Source organism: Hyperolius riggenbachi, chromosome 2 (assembly GCF_040937935.1).
Source record: "Hyperolius riggenbachi isolate aHypRig1 chromosome 2, aHypRig1.pri, whole genome shotgun sequence".
Classification (NCBI taxonomy): Eukaryota; Metazoa; Chordata; class Amphibia; order Anura; family Hyperoliidae; genus Hyperolius; species Hyperolius riggenbachi.
Window position 1 is genome coordinate 372,386,546 of NC_090647.1, and position 15,083 is coordinate 372,401,628.

The window sequence follows — 15,083 nt, forward strand, 5'->3', positions numbered from 1 at the left end:
CAGGGACATGGGTGCTACTGCCAGATATGTGTAGAGCACACATACTGGCTGCAATGTGCTGCTCATTATAGGCTGTCTGTTCCGTAGTTGTGCTGCACAGTGATCACATGGGAAGCTTTTGGCTCAGCACAGCTCAGTAACTTTGCAGACACTGTGATTGAAAGGCAATATAATCCTCCTGCACTCGGCACTAAACAGCTGCACTTGTCTTCTGGGAATGCTTTCTTTCACTGTGCGACCTTTTCTTTCAAAGTGTACAGATGAACATATAGGTGAAATATATGTAAGCATATGACTTCAGCATGTGGGTATTACGTGCAAACATTTCTGCTCTCTACTCGTCCCTCCTCCCTTCTCTGTCCACTCCCTGCCCTCTGTCCATCTTCTCCCCTTCTCTGTGTGTCCACTCCCTCCCCTTCTCCTGTCCACAGACCTGTCCTGCTGTTCATTTCACCCCCGAATGCTTCCGGTAGTAAAATGATCCGAGATTCGGATCAAAGATCCGGATCTCTTCAATGATCCGATTCGAATCATCCGGATCATTGAAAAGATCCGAACTTCCCATCTCTTTCTGAATGGAGAGGGGAATTCTGTTTCTCTTGTCATCATTGTCTGGTTATGTTAATAAAATACCCGCCAATCCAATTCGCCAATCCTGGGCGATGTCCCGCCCACTGACACGCCCCAGTCTTATCAGGAAAGGAAACAACAAACATGGCGGACCCTCCGAACTTAGCCGTCTTAGGCCCTTCGTTTATGGTGCGGCTGAAAGTTTGCTTGTGCAGGTATTGGATATACGCCTGGCTGCTGCTGCTGCTGGCGGGATTGTTTCTTCTCTACCACTTCCGAGCATCGCTACAGCTCTACGAGACTGTGCTGGCCGGTGAGTACAAACTAGCCTTTCCTGGGAGGTAAGGCCGCTGTCACTGTACTGTTGCTTAGCAACGCTTTTGAAGTGTACGGCCGCTGCTCACCCCTTATGCAACTACAGCCCAGTGATACCTGGCAGGCTTCCTCTCCTTTTCTGATATGACGATATTTTATTTCACTTCGTAAAGTTGTCCTATTGGTACCGTTCTGATGTCCACAAAGTGTAGAAACGTAACCCCCCGTGTCAAATCCTCCCTATTGATTTTTATGCTAACCTACTCCTAACCCCAGTTCTACAGGAAAACGTCTACCCTCACACTGTTTTGTTTTGAACAACATGCAGCATGCGCATTGCTGTATGCCATTCATTTTATGAAAAGGCAGTGCATCTTCTCTATGCTGAAAAACTTGTCCTTTGCAATACTGTAAGTTGAATGGTCTAATTTAAACAGTGTGCCTTTATAGGTTGACACTTGACAAGTTTCTGTTAAAGTGCAACAAACAGTGCTGCAACAGCCATGTTGTAAACTGTCCCTGAAACCTACCATGAAGGAAAAATCAATGAGTAGGTGACTTCGATTGCTGTGAAACTGCAAAAGATCGATGCTTCCCAGTGGCGGCTCCAGGATTTATTTGTTTGGGGGGTTGCTATGCAGGTGCTGGACCAATTTCTGGGGTAGCTGATGGCATGGGGCGCGCGAAGCGGATGTGGCAAAATGGGTGTGGCCATGACCGGATGAGGGCGGCGCTGACTAATTTAAAGTGAACCTGAGGTGAGAGTGTTATGGAGGCTGCCATATTTATTTCCTTTTAAACAATACTAGTTGCCTGGCAGATCTGCTGATCTATTTGGCTGTAGTAGTGAACTGAATTACACCAGAAACAAGCATGCAGCTAATCTTGTCAGTTCTGACAATATTGTCAGAAACCCCTGAGCTGCTGCATGCTTGTTCAGGGTCTATGGTTGAAAGAATTAGAGGCAGAGGACCAGCACGGCAGCCGGGCAACTGGTATTGCTTAAAAGGAGATAAATATGGCCGCCTCGATATTATTCGCACCTCGGGTTCTCTTTAAATGTGCAAATATAAAGAGGAGAAAGCACTTGCACAAAATGCAGCAGGGGTGCATACTGTCACACTGGGCTTACCTGCAGCGTGCTCCAATGGTAGACCACAATTGCAATCAGAAGAGAAGGAGAAGATGGGCACAGCTGCTAAAATACCCTTTATTGTGGCTGGGTTGACACAAAAAAGCTTACGGGGGGGGGGGGGGGGACAAAAGGGACTCTTTAAAAGTGCAATGCAAAGACAGTGGGCCCAAGTTTTGGTGACCCTTTCCCCAGAAAATTCACATAATTGTGCAGGTTTTCTCAAGAAAATAAACAAAATGTGAGCAGATTCGCTCAGAAAATACGTTCAACCATGTGGCAGATTTGACCAGAAAATACGAACAATTATGTCGGCGGATTTGACCAGAAAATATGTGCAATCATGTGGCAGATTTGACCAGGCGTGCAATCGTGTGGCAAACTTGACCAGAAAATACTTTCAACCATGTGGCAGATTTGACCAGAAAACATTTCAATCATGTGGCAGACTTGACCAGCAAATACACCTGCTAATAAAAAAAAAAAAATTTACTCACCTGCAGCAGACCTCCTGTCCCGGCCTCCGTCCAGCGCGCAGCTCCCACGATCCTCTGCCAGCCAGCAACTGAAACTCCCGCGCTGAGAGCAGGGCTACGGGAAAATGGCGCCCGAAGCCCTGCACTGCAGACTCGAAGTCTCCAGAGCAGGGCTTCGGACGCCATTTTATCATAGCCCAGCTCTGCCACTGCCAGGGCTGCGGCTGCTGGTGAACTGACGCGGCATCTATTAGACGCCGAAATTCAGTTCACGCTGGGAGTACTAATAGGGTGCTTGAACAATTTTAGGGGGTGTGTCAGCACTAGAGTTGGGCCGAACCTCCGATTTTAGGTTCGCGAACCTGGTTCGCGAACTTCCGCGGAAGGTTCGGTTCGCGAACCGCAATAGACTTCAATGGGGATGCGAACTTTGAAAAAAAAAAATAATTATGCTGGCCACAAAAGTGATGGAAAAGATGTTTCAAGGGGTCTAACACCTGGAGGGGGGCATGGCGGAGTGGGATACATGCCAAAAGTCCCCGGGAAAAATCTGGATTTGACGCAAAGCAGCGTTTTAAAGTGAACCTTAACCGGCGGGGAAAAAAAAATTCACTTACCTGGGGGCTTTCCCAAGCCTCCTGCAGCCGTCCGGTGCCCGCGCCGGTCCTTCGGTGCCCTCCGGTCTCCCTCCGCCGCTAAGTTTCGTTTTCGGACGACTGCCAGTCGTCCTCGGGCCTCTTCCGCATACCTCGTCGTAAACTGCAGTAAAGCGCGTCCGCATGACGCCAAACGTGTCATGTGCATGACGCCAAACGCGTCATGCGGACGCGCTTTACTGCAGTTTACGACTAGGAATGCGGAAGTGGCCCGAGGACGACTGCCAGTCGTCCGAAAACGAAACTTAGCGGCGGAGGGAGACCGGAGGGCACCGAAGGACCGGCGCGGGCACCGGACGGCTGCAGGAGGCTTGGGAAAGCCCCCAGGTAAGTGAATTTTTTTTTTCCCCGCCGGTTAAGGTTCACTTTAAGGGCAGAAATCACATTGAATGCTAAATGACAGGCCTAAAGTGCTTTCAAACATCTTGCATGTGTATACATCAATCAGGTAGTGTAATTAAGGTACTGCTTCACACTGACACACCAAACTCACCGTGTAACGCAGCGCAAACAGCTGTTTGTGTAGTGACGGCCGTGCTGGACTGGTGCGCACCATGGCGAGAGTGCAGGTTTTGGTGGCTTTACAGCCCTTATGGTCGCCTGGCTGATGTAGCTGAATGACAGAACAGTGACTGTCCAGCTGATCAAATTTGGTCTGACCACAATGAGGCAACGACCTTATTATCGTGGGTGTGCCCCCCGAGACACTCATCTAGGCGCCGGTCATTGCTTCATTGTGATACGCAAGCCCCTTCACCACGGCAAGGTAATGATCACGAAGGGGAATGGGCGCATGTACATGCCTTTTCTTTTGTTGTTGCAGCTGCCCGCAGTGCAGCCAGAAAAATTAGGCAGTCATGTACACGCACCAGAAAAATTATTACAGCGGCCGCTGCTAGCAGCGGCCTAAAAAATTCAGCAATCCGCCTGGAGTCCCGGACCCTGTTGGTGGTGGCGGAGAAGGTAGTCAAGCGGCCTGCAGGCAGACATGCTGTGTGGAGGGACTGGGAGCGACTTAGTCTTCTTGGGGCAGGCCAGGCAGCCAGTCACACGGCGTGCAGGCAGAGATGCTGTGTGTGCGGGGACTGACTTAGTCTTGGGGCGGGCAGCAGCCCTCCGGGATCCATGCCTCATTCATTTTGATAAAGGTGAGGTACTTAACACTTTTGTGACTTAGGCGACTTCTCTTCTCTGTGACAATGCCTCCAGCTGCGCTGAAGGTCCTTTCTGACAGGACGCTTGCGGCAGGGCAGGAGAGAAGTTGGATGGCAAATTGGGACAGCTCTGGCCACAGGTCAAGCCTGCGCACCCAGTAGTTCAAGGGTTCCTCATCGCTGTTCACAGCAGTGTCTACATCCACACTTAAGGCCAGGTAGTCGGCTACCTGCCGTTCCAGGCGTTGGTGGAGGGTGGATCCGGAAGGGCTACGGCGAGGCGTTGGACTAAAGAACGTCCGCATGTCCGACATCACCATGAGATCGCTGGAGAGTCCTGTCTTTGACTGCGTGGGCACGGGAGGAGGATTAGTGGCAGTGGTACCTTGCTGGCGTTGTGCCGTCACATCACCCTTAAAGGCATTGTAAAGCATAGTTGACAGCTGGTTCTGCATGTGCTGCATCCTTTCCACCTTCCGGTGAGTTGGTAACAGGTCCGCCACTTTGTGCCTGTACCGAGGGTCTAGTAGTGTGGCCACCCAGTACAGCTCATTCCCCTTGAGGTTTTTTATACGGGGGTCCCTCAACAGGCAGGACAGCATAAAAGACGACATCTGCACAAAGTCGGATCCAGTACCCTCCATCTCCTCTTGCTCTTCCTCAGTGACGTCAGGTAAGTCAACCTCCTCCCCCCAGCCGCGAACAATACCACGGGAAGGTTGAGCAGCACAAGCCCCTTGCGATGCCTGCTGAGGTTGTTCTCCTGCCGCTGTCCCCTCCTCCTCCTCCCCCAAAGAAACACCTTGCTCATCATCCTCTGAGTCTGACTCGTCTTCTGCACACGACTTCTCTTCTTCCTCCTCCTCCCCCCTCTGTGCTGCCGCAGGTGTTGAGGAAACAGCTGGGTCTGATGAAAATTGGTCCCATGCCTGTTCCTGCCGTAACGGTTCCTGGTCACGCTCATTCACAGCTTCATCCGCCACTCTACGCACAGCACGCTCCAAGAAGTAAGCGTAGGGAATTAAGTCGCTGATGGTGCCCTCACTGCGGCTCACCAGGTTGGTCACCTCCTCAAACGGCCGCATGAGCCTGCATGCATTTTCCATCAGTGTCCAGTTGTCGGGCCAGAACATCCCCATCTTCCCAGACTGTTTCATTCTACTGTAGTTGTAGAGGTAGTGGGTCACGGCTTTCTTCTGTTCTAGCAGGCGGGAGAACATGAGCAGGGTCGAGTTCCAGCGAGTCGGACTATCGCAAATGAGGCGTCTCACCGGCATGTTGTTTTTGCGCTGAATTTCCGCAAAGCGTGCCATGGCTGTGTAAGACCGCCTCAAATGCCCACAGAACTTCCTGGCCTGCTTCAGGACATTCGCTAAGCCAGGGTACTTTGCCACAAATCTTTGAACCACTAGATTCATGACATGTGCCATGCAGGGTATGTGTGTCAGCTTCCCCATATGCAAAGCGGCAAGCAGATTGCTGCCGTTGTCGCTCACCACGTTGCCTATCTCCAGGTGGTGCGGGGTCAGCCACTCATCCACCTGTTTCTTAAGAGCAGCCAGGAGAGCTGCTCCAGTGTGACTCTCCGCTTTGAGACAAGACATGTCTAAGATGGCGTGACAGCGTCGTACCTGGCATGCAGCATAGGCCCTGCGGAGCTGGGGCTGTGTAGCTGGAGAGGAGAACTGCCACTCAGCCAAGGAGGAGGAGGACAGCGAAGAGCATGTAGCAGGAGGAGAGGAGGTGGCAGGAGGCCTGCCTGCAAGCCGTGGAGGTGTCACAATTTGGTCCGCTGCGCCCTGCTTGCCATCGTTCACCACCAGGTTCACCCAATGGGCTGTGTAGGTAATGTAGCGGCCCTGCCCGTGCTTGGCAGACCAGGCATCCGTGGTCAGGTGTACCCTTGACCCAACGCTCTTCGCAAGAGATGACACCACTTGCCTCTCAACTTCACGGTGCAGTTGGGGTATGGCCTTTCTCGAAAAATAAGTGCGGCCTGGCATCTTCCACTGCGGTGTTCCGATGGCCACAAATTTACGGAAGGCCTCAGAGTCCACCAGCCGGTATGGTAACAGCTGCCGAGCTAACAGTTCCGCCACGCCAGCTGTCAGACGCCGGGCAAGGGGGTGACTGGCCGAAATTGGCTTCTTCCGCTCAAACATTTCCTTCACGGACACCTGACTGCTGCTGTGGGCAGAGGAGCAGGAACCGCTCAAGGGCAGAGGCGGAGTGGAGGAGGGTGCCTGTGAAGGTGGAAGGGAGAAAGCGGCAGAAGCAGATAATGCACCTGATGGAGGAGGAAGAGGAGGAGGAGGGTGGCTTTGCTTTTGTGTGCTGCTACTGCTTTTGCTCAGGTGGCCATCCCATTGCTGTTTGTGCCTTTTCTCCAGGTGCCTTCGTAAGGCACTTGTCCCTACGTGAGTGTTGGCCTTTCCACGGCTCAATTTTTGTTGGCAGAGCGAACAGATCGCTTTGGTCCGATCTGAGGCACACACATTAAAAAATTTCCACACCGCTGAGCCACCCTGGGATGTGGGCACTATGGGGACCTCAGCAGCTGATGCTGAAGGGCAAGTTGGCTGGCTGTACATAGGTGGCGATACATGGTGCCGGACTCTGCCACCAGCTGTTTCTGACGAAGAGCTGCCCCAGCTTCTTTCAGCAACTTCTCTCCTCCTACTACTCTCTGACTCCCCCTCTGAACTGTCCCCCTCTTCATCTCCTCTATTGGGAACATACAGAGGATCCCTATTACCGTCATCATCGTAGTCATCCTGCCCAGCTTCGCTTGCCTCAGACAAATCCAAACTTGCACCATCAGTAGGTCCTTCATCCTCCTGACACGTTACATCCATAGTGTTGCCGCGTAACTCAGACATATGAGCTGGTGAAAATTCATCTGGCTGTAACAACAATGGCTGTGCATCAGTGATTTCAACACTAAATAAGTCTTGCGAAGTGTCAAATGCAGCGGAAGTGGTGCTAGTAGTAGCGCTGGTGGCTGAGCAAGATGAGGTGTTCTGTGTCGCTAAATACTCAACCACGTCCTGACAATCTTGGGAGGTGATGGGACGTGCCTTCTTCCGAGCACTGTACTGTGGGCCAGGTCCACACGAAATTACATTTACACGACCTCGCGCAGACCTGCCGGGTGGCCTTCCTCTGGCTCTGGCACTACCTCTTCCTCTACCTGTTTTGTCCATATCGGGTATGCACGGAGTGGTATATCACACTGCGTGCACTCACGTAGGTAGGTGGGTTCACTTAACTGCACAGGTATGCGCACTGATGCGGTGGGTTCACTGAACAGAACAGGTATACAGTGGCGGGTTCACAGAACAGGTATGCAGTGGCGGGTCCACTGAACAGAACAGGTATGCAGTGGCGGGTTCACTAAACAGAACAGGTATACAGTGGCGGGTTCACAGAACAGGTATGCAGTGGCAGGTTCACTGAACACAACAGGTATGCAGTGGCGGGTTCACTGAACAGGTATACAGTGGTGGGTCCACTGAACAGAACAGGTATGCAGTGGCGGGTTCACTAAACATAACAGGTATACAGTGGCGGGTTCACTAAACAGAACAGGTATACAGTGGTGGGTTCACAGAACAGGTATGCAGTGGCAGGTTCACTGAACACAACAGGTATGCAGTGGCGGGTTCACTGAACACAACAGGTATGCAGTGGCGGGTTCACTGAACAGGTATACAGTGGCGGGTCCACTGAACAGAACAGGTATGCAGTGGCGGGTTCACTGAACAGGTATGCAGTGGTGGGTTCACAGAACAGGTATGCAGTGGTGGGTTCACAGCACAGGTATGCAGTGGTGGGTTCAATGAACAGGTATACAGTGGCGGGTCCACTGAACAGAACAGGTATGCAGTGGCAGGTTCACTGAACAGGTATGCAGTGGCAGGTTCACTGAACAGGTATGCAGTGGTGGGTTCACAGCACAGGTATGCAGTGGTGGGTTCACAGCACAGGTATGCAGTGGTGGGTTCACAGCACAGGTATGCAGTGGTGGGTTCACAGCACAGGTATGCAGCCAGACAGGAACAAGTTAAGCCTAACTAATCTTTCCCTGAGAGACAGTCTGCAGCAGCTCGCCCTACTCTCACTAACGCAGGCAGCACACGAGTGACCGTAATGGCCGCCGCTGCCTGCCTTATATAAGGGGGGGTGGGGCTCCAGGGGCTAGTGTAGCCTAATTGGCTACACTGGGCCTGCTGACTGTGATGTAGAGGGTCAAAGTTGACCCTCCATGTGCATTATGGGGCGAACCGAACTTCCGCAAAGGTTCGCCTGCGGGACGCGAACGCGAACCACTGAAGTTCGCATGGAACCGTTCGCAGGCGAACCGTTCGGCCCAACTCTAGTCAGCACCCAAAGCCCCCCTTCCTGACGCCGCCACCGATGCCTCCGCATGTTGCCCAGTCGTAATTTTGATAGATTTCTGTCTGAAATTGATCGGCATTACGGATTGGACAGGACGGCAGACGTGGTGCTTTAAAGAAGTCGGGGTTGTGACAGTATCTGTGCTGGTTATCTAGGACCCACTCCCAGGTATTCCTGGAGCTACACTGCTCCTGTAGGGCCCCTGCAGAGTATTAACACTGTGGAACACTCTCAACGTGTCACCTGTCCGGCTGCCACGCTCCCTCCTGTGTGCTTCCGGTAGCCGTACACCGTGACATATATGTACTCTCGTTAAAACACCAGGTCACTGAGTACGGGCACCGGAAGATGAGAGGCACACAGGAAGTAGTGTGTCGGCTAGACAGGTGAGGGTGCTCTTCTGCGCCAGTACTTACCAAGGGGAACAATATAGCTGGGGGGTGTCACTGACTCTGATAGAGTGGCCTGCTTTGGACTTTTAATAGATTTCATCATGAACTCCATTTAAAATCAATGTGCTGTGTGTGAGAAAATCAGATCTCTCTTTGATCTGAGTGGGATAGATCTGTTGTTTTAATTGGGTAGCCATCTGCCAGTGTATGGCTACCTTTAGATGAATTACCCGCTCTTGTTACTGTGTGGTGCGTGGGAAAAAATAATAATCTGCCTGCCTGTACATAGGAAGACACAGACTACTTTTTATAGAATCTCTTTATGGAACTATTCTGTTACTGCAGCTGTCCAGAGAAGAACTCACTTGTGTACAGAAACAATGCCTCATTTTAGCAAGGCAGTCACAGTGTAAAATAGGCCTCCAGGTAGAGCTCTCTGTGATCGGGGGGGCTCCCCCTGGGAAAACTTCAGTTGCTCCCCGTATCCCCCGACAATCCTCTTCCCACCAACACACAGTAGGCAACATCGCTGGGAGCTGGACCTGTGTAGCTGACAATGCGCTGTATTGCTATGTGGGAAGATGGCGGGATGACAGAGCAGAGTATGCGTGACGTCACATGGTGGGTAGGGAGAGCAGGTGTGAACAATGCGATCGGCCTTTGCTGGGATTGCGTAGATCCGCCGAGTTCATTGATTGCCGGTTGAGGGCCACTATACACGGGCCTTCACCCACACTGAATATTAACCTGCTCAAATTCACACTTTTCCGGTTTAGTATACAGTTCACGTGTACGTAGACGTGACAACTCTTAAAATGATTCCGATGTTCTTCCAAAGAAGACGAAGAGATAAGAATATCATCGAGATAGACAACAAGAAAATCATCTATAAAGTCCTGTAACACATCGTTAAAACGCTGAAAAGGTGGCCGGAGCGTTACAAAGGCATGACCAGATACTCATAGGGCTCGATTCACAAAGCGGTGCTAACTCAGTTAGAGACTTTAGGTGTGATAACCATTGCACCACGCTGGTGAAAAGCCAGTTTAGGTGTGATAAGTTAAGGCGTGATAAGTTTAGATAAGTTTAGATTGCACGCAAAGTCCCGTACGCAAAGCAGCGCCATTAAACTCTATGCGAAGTGCACCAGACTTTGCTAGCGCAAAACTTTTGATTAGCTGTGCACTACGGTGCTAACGCAGTTGGTGCTTAAACTTATCATGCCTAAACTTATCACACCTAAACTTATCATGCCTAAACTGAGTTTAGGCATGATAAAGGGCTTTTCACCAGCGTGCTAACTGTTAGCACCGCTTTGTGAATCAGGCCCATAGTGTCTGAAACGGGATCTGAAGGCAGTCTTCCACTCATCTCCCTTCCTGATTTTTACCAAGTTATAGGCTCCACTAGGTCTAGCTTGGTAAAGACCTTGGCAGACCGTAATCTCTGAAATAAGTCAGACATCAAAGGTAGAGGATAACGGTCTTTGGTGGTAATTTGATTAAGAGCCCTGTAGTCGATGCAGGGTCTGAGAGAACTATCCTTCTTTTCCATGAAGAATATTTCTGCACCTGCTGGGGAAGTGGAGGGTCAAATAAATCCCTTCTTAAGGTTCTCCTCGATGTAGTCTTGAACCTGCCTGGCGGTATGGACGAGCTCAGCTCGTCCATTACCGCCGGAGGCTGCCACTCAGGCCCTGCTGGGGTGATTTTCATCAAATAAAAAGGAGCACACGCAGCCGGCGCTTTGCCAGCCGCGTGTGCTACCTGATCGCCGCCGCAGCACGGCGATGCACCGCGTGCAGTGGCGAAAGACGTTCCCCCCAGCCGCCCGAGCCCAGCGCAGCCGGACCAAACAGTTCCGGCCAGCGCTAAGGGCTGGATCGGAGGCAGCTGACGTCCATGACGTCACTCCGCTCGTCGCCATGGCGGCCCTTCTTGTTACTTATGATCGCCGGAGGCGATCAGAAGTACGCATTAGGAGCGCCCTCTAGTTGGCTTTCATGCAGCCAACTTTCAGCTGGCTGCATGCAATAGTTTTGTTTTTGTTTTGTTGTTTTTTTTATTAAAAAAAAACAAAAACGTCTGGTCGCCAGCCTGGCGATCTTAATAGAACGCCAGGCAGGTTAAGAACCTGTGATTCTGGTTCTGAAAGAGGATAAAGTCTGCTATAAGGAATGGCAGCTCTGGGTTGGAGGTTCACAGGACAGTCATAGATGCGATGATGAGGAAGAGAGTCAGCCCCCTTTTGATCAAAAATGTCCAGGAAGTCATGATAAACTGCTGGAATCATGGAAGCCTTCTCAGAACTGGTACAGAGCAGGCGACCGATAGGATACAGATGCTGTTGACCGCCCCACTACGATACGGACTACCCAACCCAAGTGACCACGGGTCTCCACCCACACTACCTTGAGAGGGAGTGCAGGACTTTGCTGCCTAGTACCCACCAGGCTGCGCTTAAGGTAATCCTCCAGTGGTTTGGAGAACAAATGACGTTTCTATGAGGAGAGCTAGGAACAGAGAGTTCTCGTAATACCAGGAATCGCGATCAGAATATATAGCAATAAGCTCACAAAGGCACACACTGTTAGAACTAACAGCACTGCTACAGGGGGCAGAGCTTCTTAAATAGAGAGATGGGCTCCAACAATTACGCCTGTGCACAGCGCATACGACCCTTTGCACGCAAACGTGCAACCTTTTCGGCACATACTGGGCAACGCTGTACGTGCCAGATTGCCAGGAGGAGCAATAAAGGCCAGCGCACCAGCATACACGTAACAACGCGCCCGCAGGAACGCCAGAGAACGCCAGGACGGTGAGTATGACACAGCCAAATTAAGTCAGGCCTGTGTAAGAGGCTTTACTGAGGTGGAACCTTCTGTGAACTGCACCTAATGTGAACGTACCATAGAAATATAATTACTTTGCGTTGGGATGGGATTGTGTTGTCGCGACGGAATGCATCGCATGCAGTGTGAAAGTTCCTGGTTTACAAGGGCTTCTGCCCGGCTTCCAGCGGCATCCATTTTTGCCGGCGTCTCGTCTCCACGCTTGCGTGGGCTTTCAGTGGCTTCCTGCCGTGGTCCGGTGTTTTCCGTCCCCACAGGGGGACACGAAGATATAACGGTAATGGACCCTGATGTGTCACCTGGAACGACAGGGAAAATCGGGATTGGAATGCAGCGTTCGTGCAAACACCGGAAAGCGATACACGCTGCCTGATACAAACGCTCCCATTCACTTGAATGGTAGCGTTTTTAACGAGTTCCGGACGCAGGTGGTAAACGCCCGCAAAGCGTCCGTGTGAACCGGCTCGAGAGCCATCACTTGATTTTGCCCTCCTCCTTAATCTCTTCCTGTCTGTGGATCACAGGGAAGAGGGGACCAGAGTTATCTTTGTGTTTATAGGAAAATACTTATCTGGTGCTCCTATCTCACTAGTAGAGATGGTCAATGAGATGCAAATGATTCTCAATTGATGCAGGATTAGTCAAATTTATGCAGCTTGAAAATGGAACAATCTATTTAAAGTGAACCAGAGACTAAGCACCCTCATGTATTTTAGCATATACAGTACAGACCAAAAGTTTGGACACACCTTCTCATTCAAAGCGTTTTCTTTGTTTTCATGACTATGAACATTGGAGATTCACACTGAAGGCATCCAAACTATGAATTAACACATGTGGAAGTATAGTACATAACCAAAAAGTGTGCAACAACTGAAAATATGTTATATTCTAGGTTCTTCAAAGTAGCCACCTTTTTGCTTTGATTGGCTTTCTCTTGATGAGCTTCAAGAGGTAGTCACCTGAAATGGTTTTCACTTCACAGGTGTGCCCGGTCAGATTTAATAAGTGGGATTTCTTGCCTTATAAATTGGGGTTGGGACCATCAGTTGCATTGTGGAGAAGTCAGGTGGATACACAGCTGATAGTCCTACAGAATAGACTGTTAGAATTTGTATTATGGCAAGAAAAAAACAGCTACTGTAAGTAAAGAAAAATGAGTGTCCATCATTTACTTTAAAAAATGAAGGTCAGTCAGTCCGAAAAATTGGGAAAACTTTGAAAGTGTCTCCAAGTGCAGTCTCAAAAATCATCAAACGCTACAAAGAAACTGGCTCAACCGCGGACCGCTCCAGGAAAGGAAGACCAAGGGTCGCCTCTGCTGTGGAGGATAAGTTTATTCGAGTCACCAGCCTCAGAATTCACAGGTTAACAGCAGCTCAGATTAGCGACCAGGTCAATGCCACACAGTTCTAGCAGCAGACACCTCTCTAAAACAGCTGTTAAGAGGAGACTGTGTGAATCAGGCCTTCGTGGTAGAATATCTGCTAGGAAACCACTGCTAAGGACAGGCAACAAGCAGAAGAGACTTTGGGCTAAAGAACAAAAAGAATGGACATTAGACAAGTGGAAATCTGTACTTTGGTCTGATGAGTCCAAATTTGAGATTTTTGGTTCCAACCACCGTGTCTTTGTGCAACGCAGAAAAGGTGAACGGATGGTCTCTACATGCCTGGTTCCCACTGTGAAGCATGGAGGAGGAGGTGTGATGGTGTGGGGGTGCTTTGCTGGTGACACTGTTGGGGATTTATTCAAAATTGAAGGCATACTGAACCAGCATGGCTACCACAGCATCTTGCAGCAGCATGCTATTCCATCCGGTTTGCGTTTAGTTGGACCATCATTTATTTTTCAACAGGACAATGACCCCAAACACACCTCCCAGGCTGTGTAAGGGCTATTTGACCAGGGGGGAGAGTGATGGGGTGCTGAAGGCAAAAGGGCCAACAAGTGCTAAGCATCTATAGGAACTCATTCACGACTGTTGGAAGACCATTTCAGGTGACTACCTCTTGAAGCTCATCAAGAGAATGCCAAGAGTGTGCAAAGCAGTAATCAAAGCAAAAGGTGGCTACTTTGAAGAGTCTAGAAGATGACATATTTTCAGTTGTTACACACTTTCTGGTTACGTACTACGTGTGTTAATTCATAGTTTGGATGCCTTCAGTGTGAATCCACAATGTTCATAGTCATGAAAATTAAAGATATTTACATCTTAGAAATATCTACACTTATTTTAAATGTTACAGTTTTTCGCCATAGTGCCCCTTTAACTCCATAATAATAATAAAATCTCATTGACCATCCCTGTTGACTAGCTCCTGTGGGTGGTGATGAAATAGGAGAGGAGTTACCACAGATCACAGATTGCTATTCAGTCCAGCCAAATGGGCAATCGCATCGACTGACAGAGCCCCCTCCCCCAGGTCACCCCGATAGTGCTCCCTTGGAGACCCTGAACGGCAGAACAGAGCAGTCTCCACTCACCTGTTTGGCTGGCACGCTCCTTCTTGGGCTGTATCCTTCATCATGATGGCCAAAGGTGAGACCACCTACAGCTACCTTGGGAAAGGGAGGGTGTTGAAAGAGAAGGGGGGACTTTGACACCTGATGTTGTGCAGATCAGGGAGGTCCCATGGAATGTTTGCCCAGGGCCCAATTGTTACTTGAACTGGCCCTGTGTGGACCACACTAGTTGCTGACTGTTGAGGGACACACAATGTACAAGAAATTACCTTCCTTGGCTTATGCTTCTATGGCAAAGAGACAAACTGTGGGTTGTACTGTCCGATGATCTCTTTCCAAATTTTTTTTTTTACATTTTTGTATTCTGGATTGACCTTATCATACAGTGCAGGAAGTTCCTGCTCTGTGACAATCAAGTCTTCTATGTTGGAAAAAGCTGGGCATAATGGCAAGTGGTGCTTTCCTCTCCTGCCTGCTTCTCCTGCCTGCTTCTGCTGTTCCTTTTTTCCCTACTGTGAATGGAACTACACTATTCCATTGACATTCTATTATCCCTAAAAACTCAATTTTACTAGCGGTGTCAAGAAAAAAATTGTGCTTGACAGTACTTTGTCTGCATTGCATTTTACCGGTATGTTCAAACTCAGCAGGCTTCAAGAATCGCTCACAT

General features: G+C 50.0%; 1 protein-coding gene across 3 annotated transcripts in view; it reads left to right on the forward strand.

Annotated features, from left to right (window-relative positions):
• The first annotated feature begins 544 nt into the window (after window positions 1-544).
• The window catches only part of ST7L (suppression of tumorigenicity 7 like), a 424,041-nt gene continuing 409,502 nt past the window's right edge, over window positions 545-15,083 (forward strand). For all 3 annotated transcript variants that reach the window (XM_068269737.1, XM_068269735.1, XM_068269736.1), the window contains exon 1: window positions 545-883. In XM_068269737.1, the coding sequence (XP_068125838.1) occupies window positions 715-883 (169 nt within the window). In that variant the 5' untranslated portion in view covers window positions 545-714. The remainder of the gene's footprint in view (window positions 884-15,083) is intronic.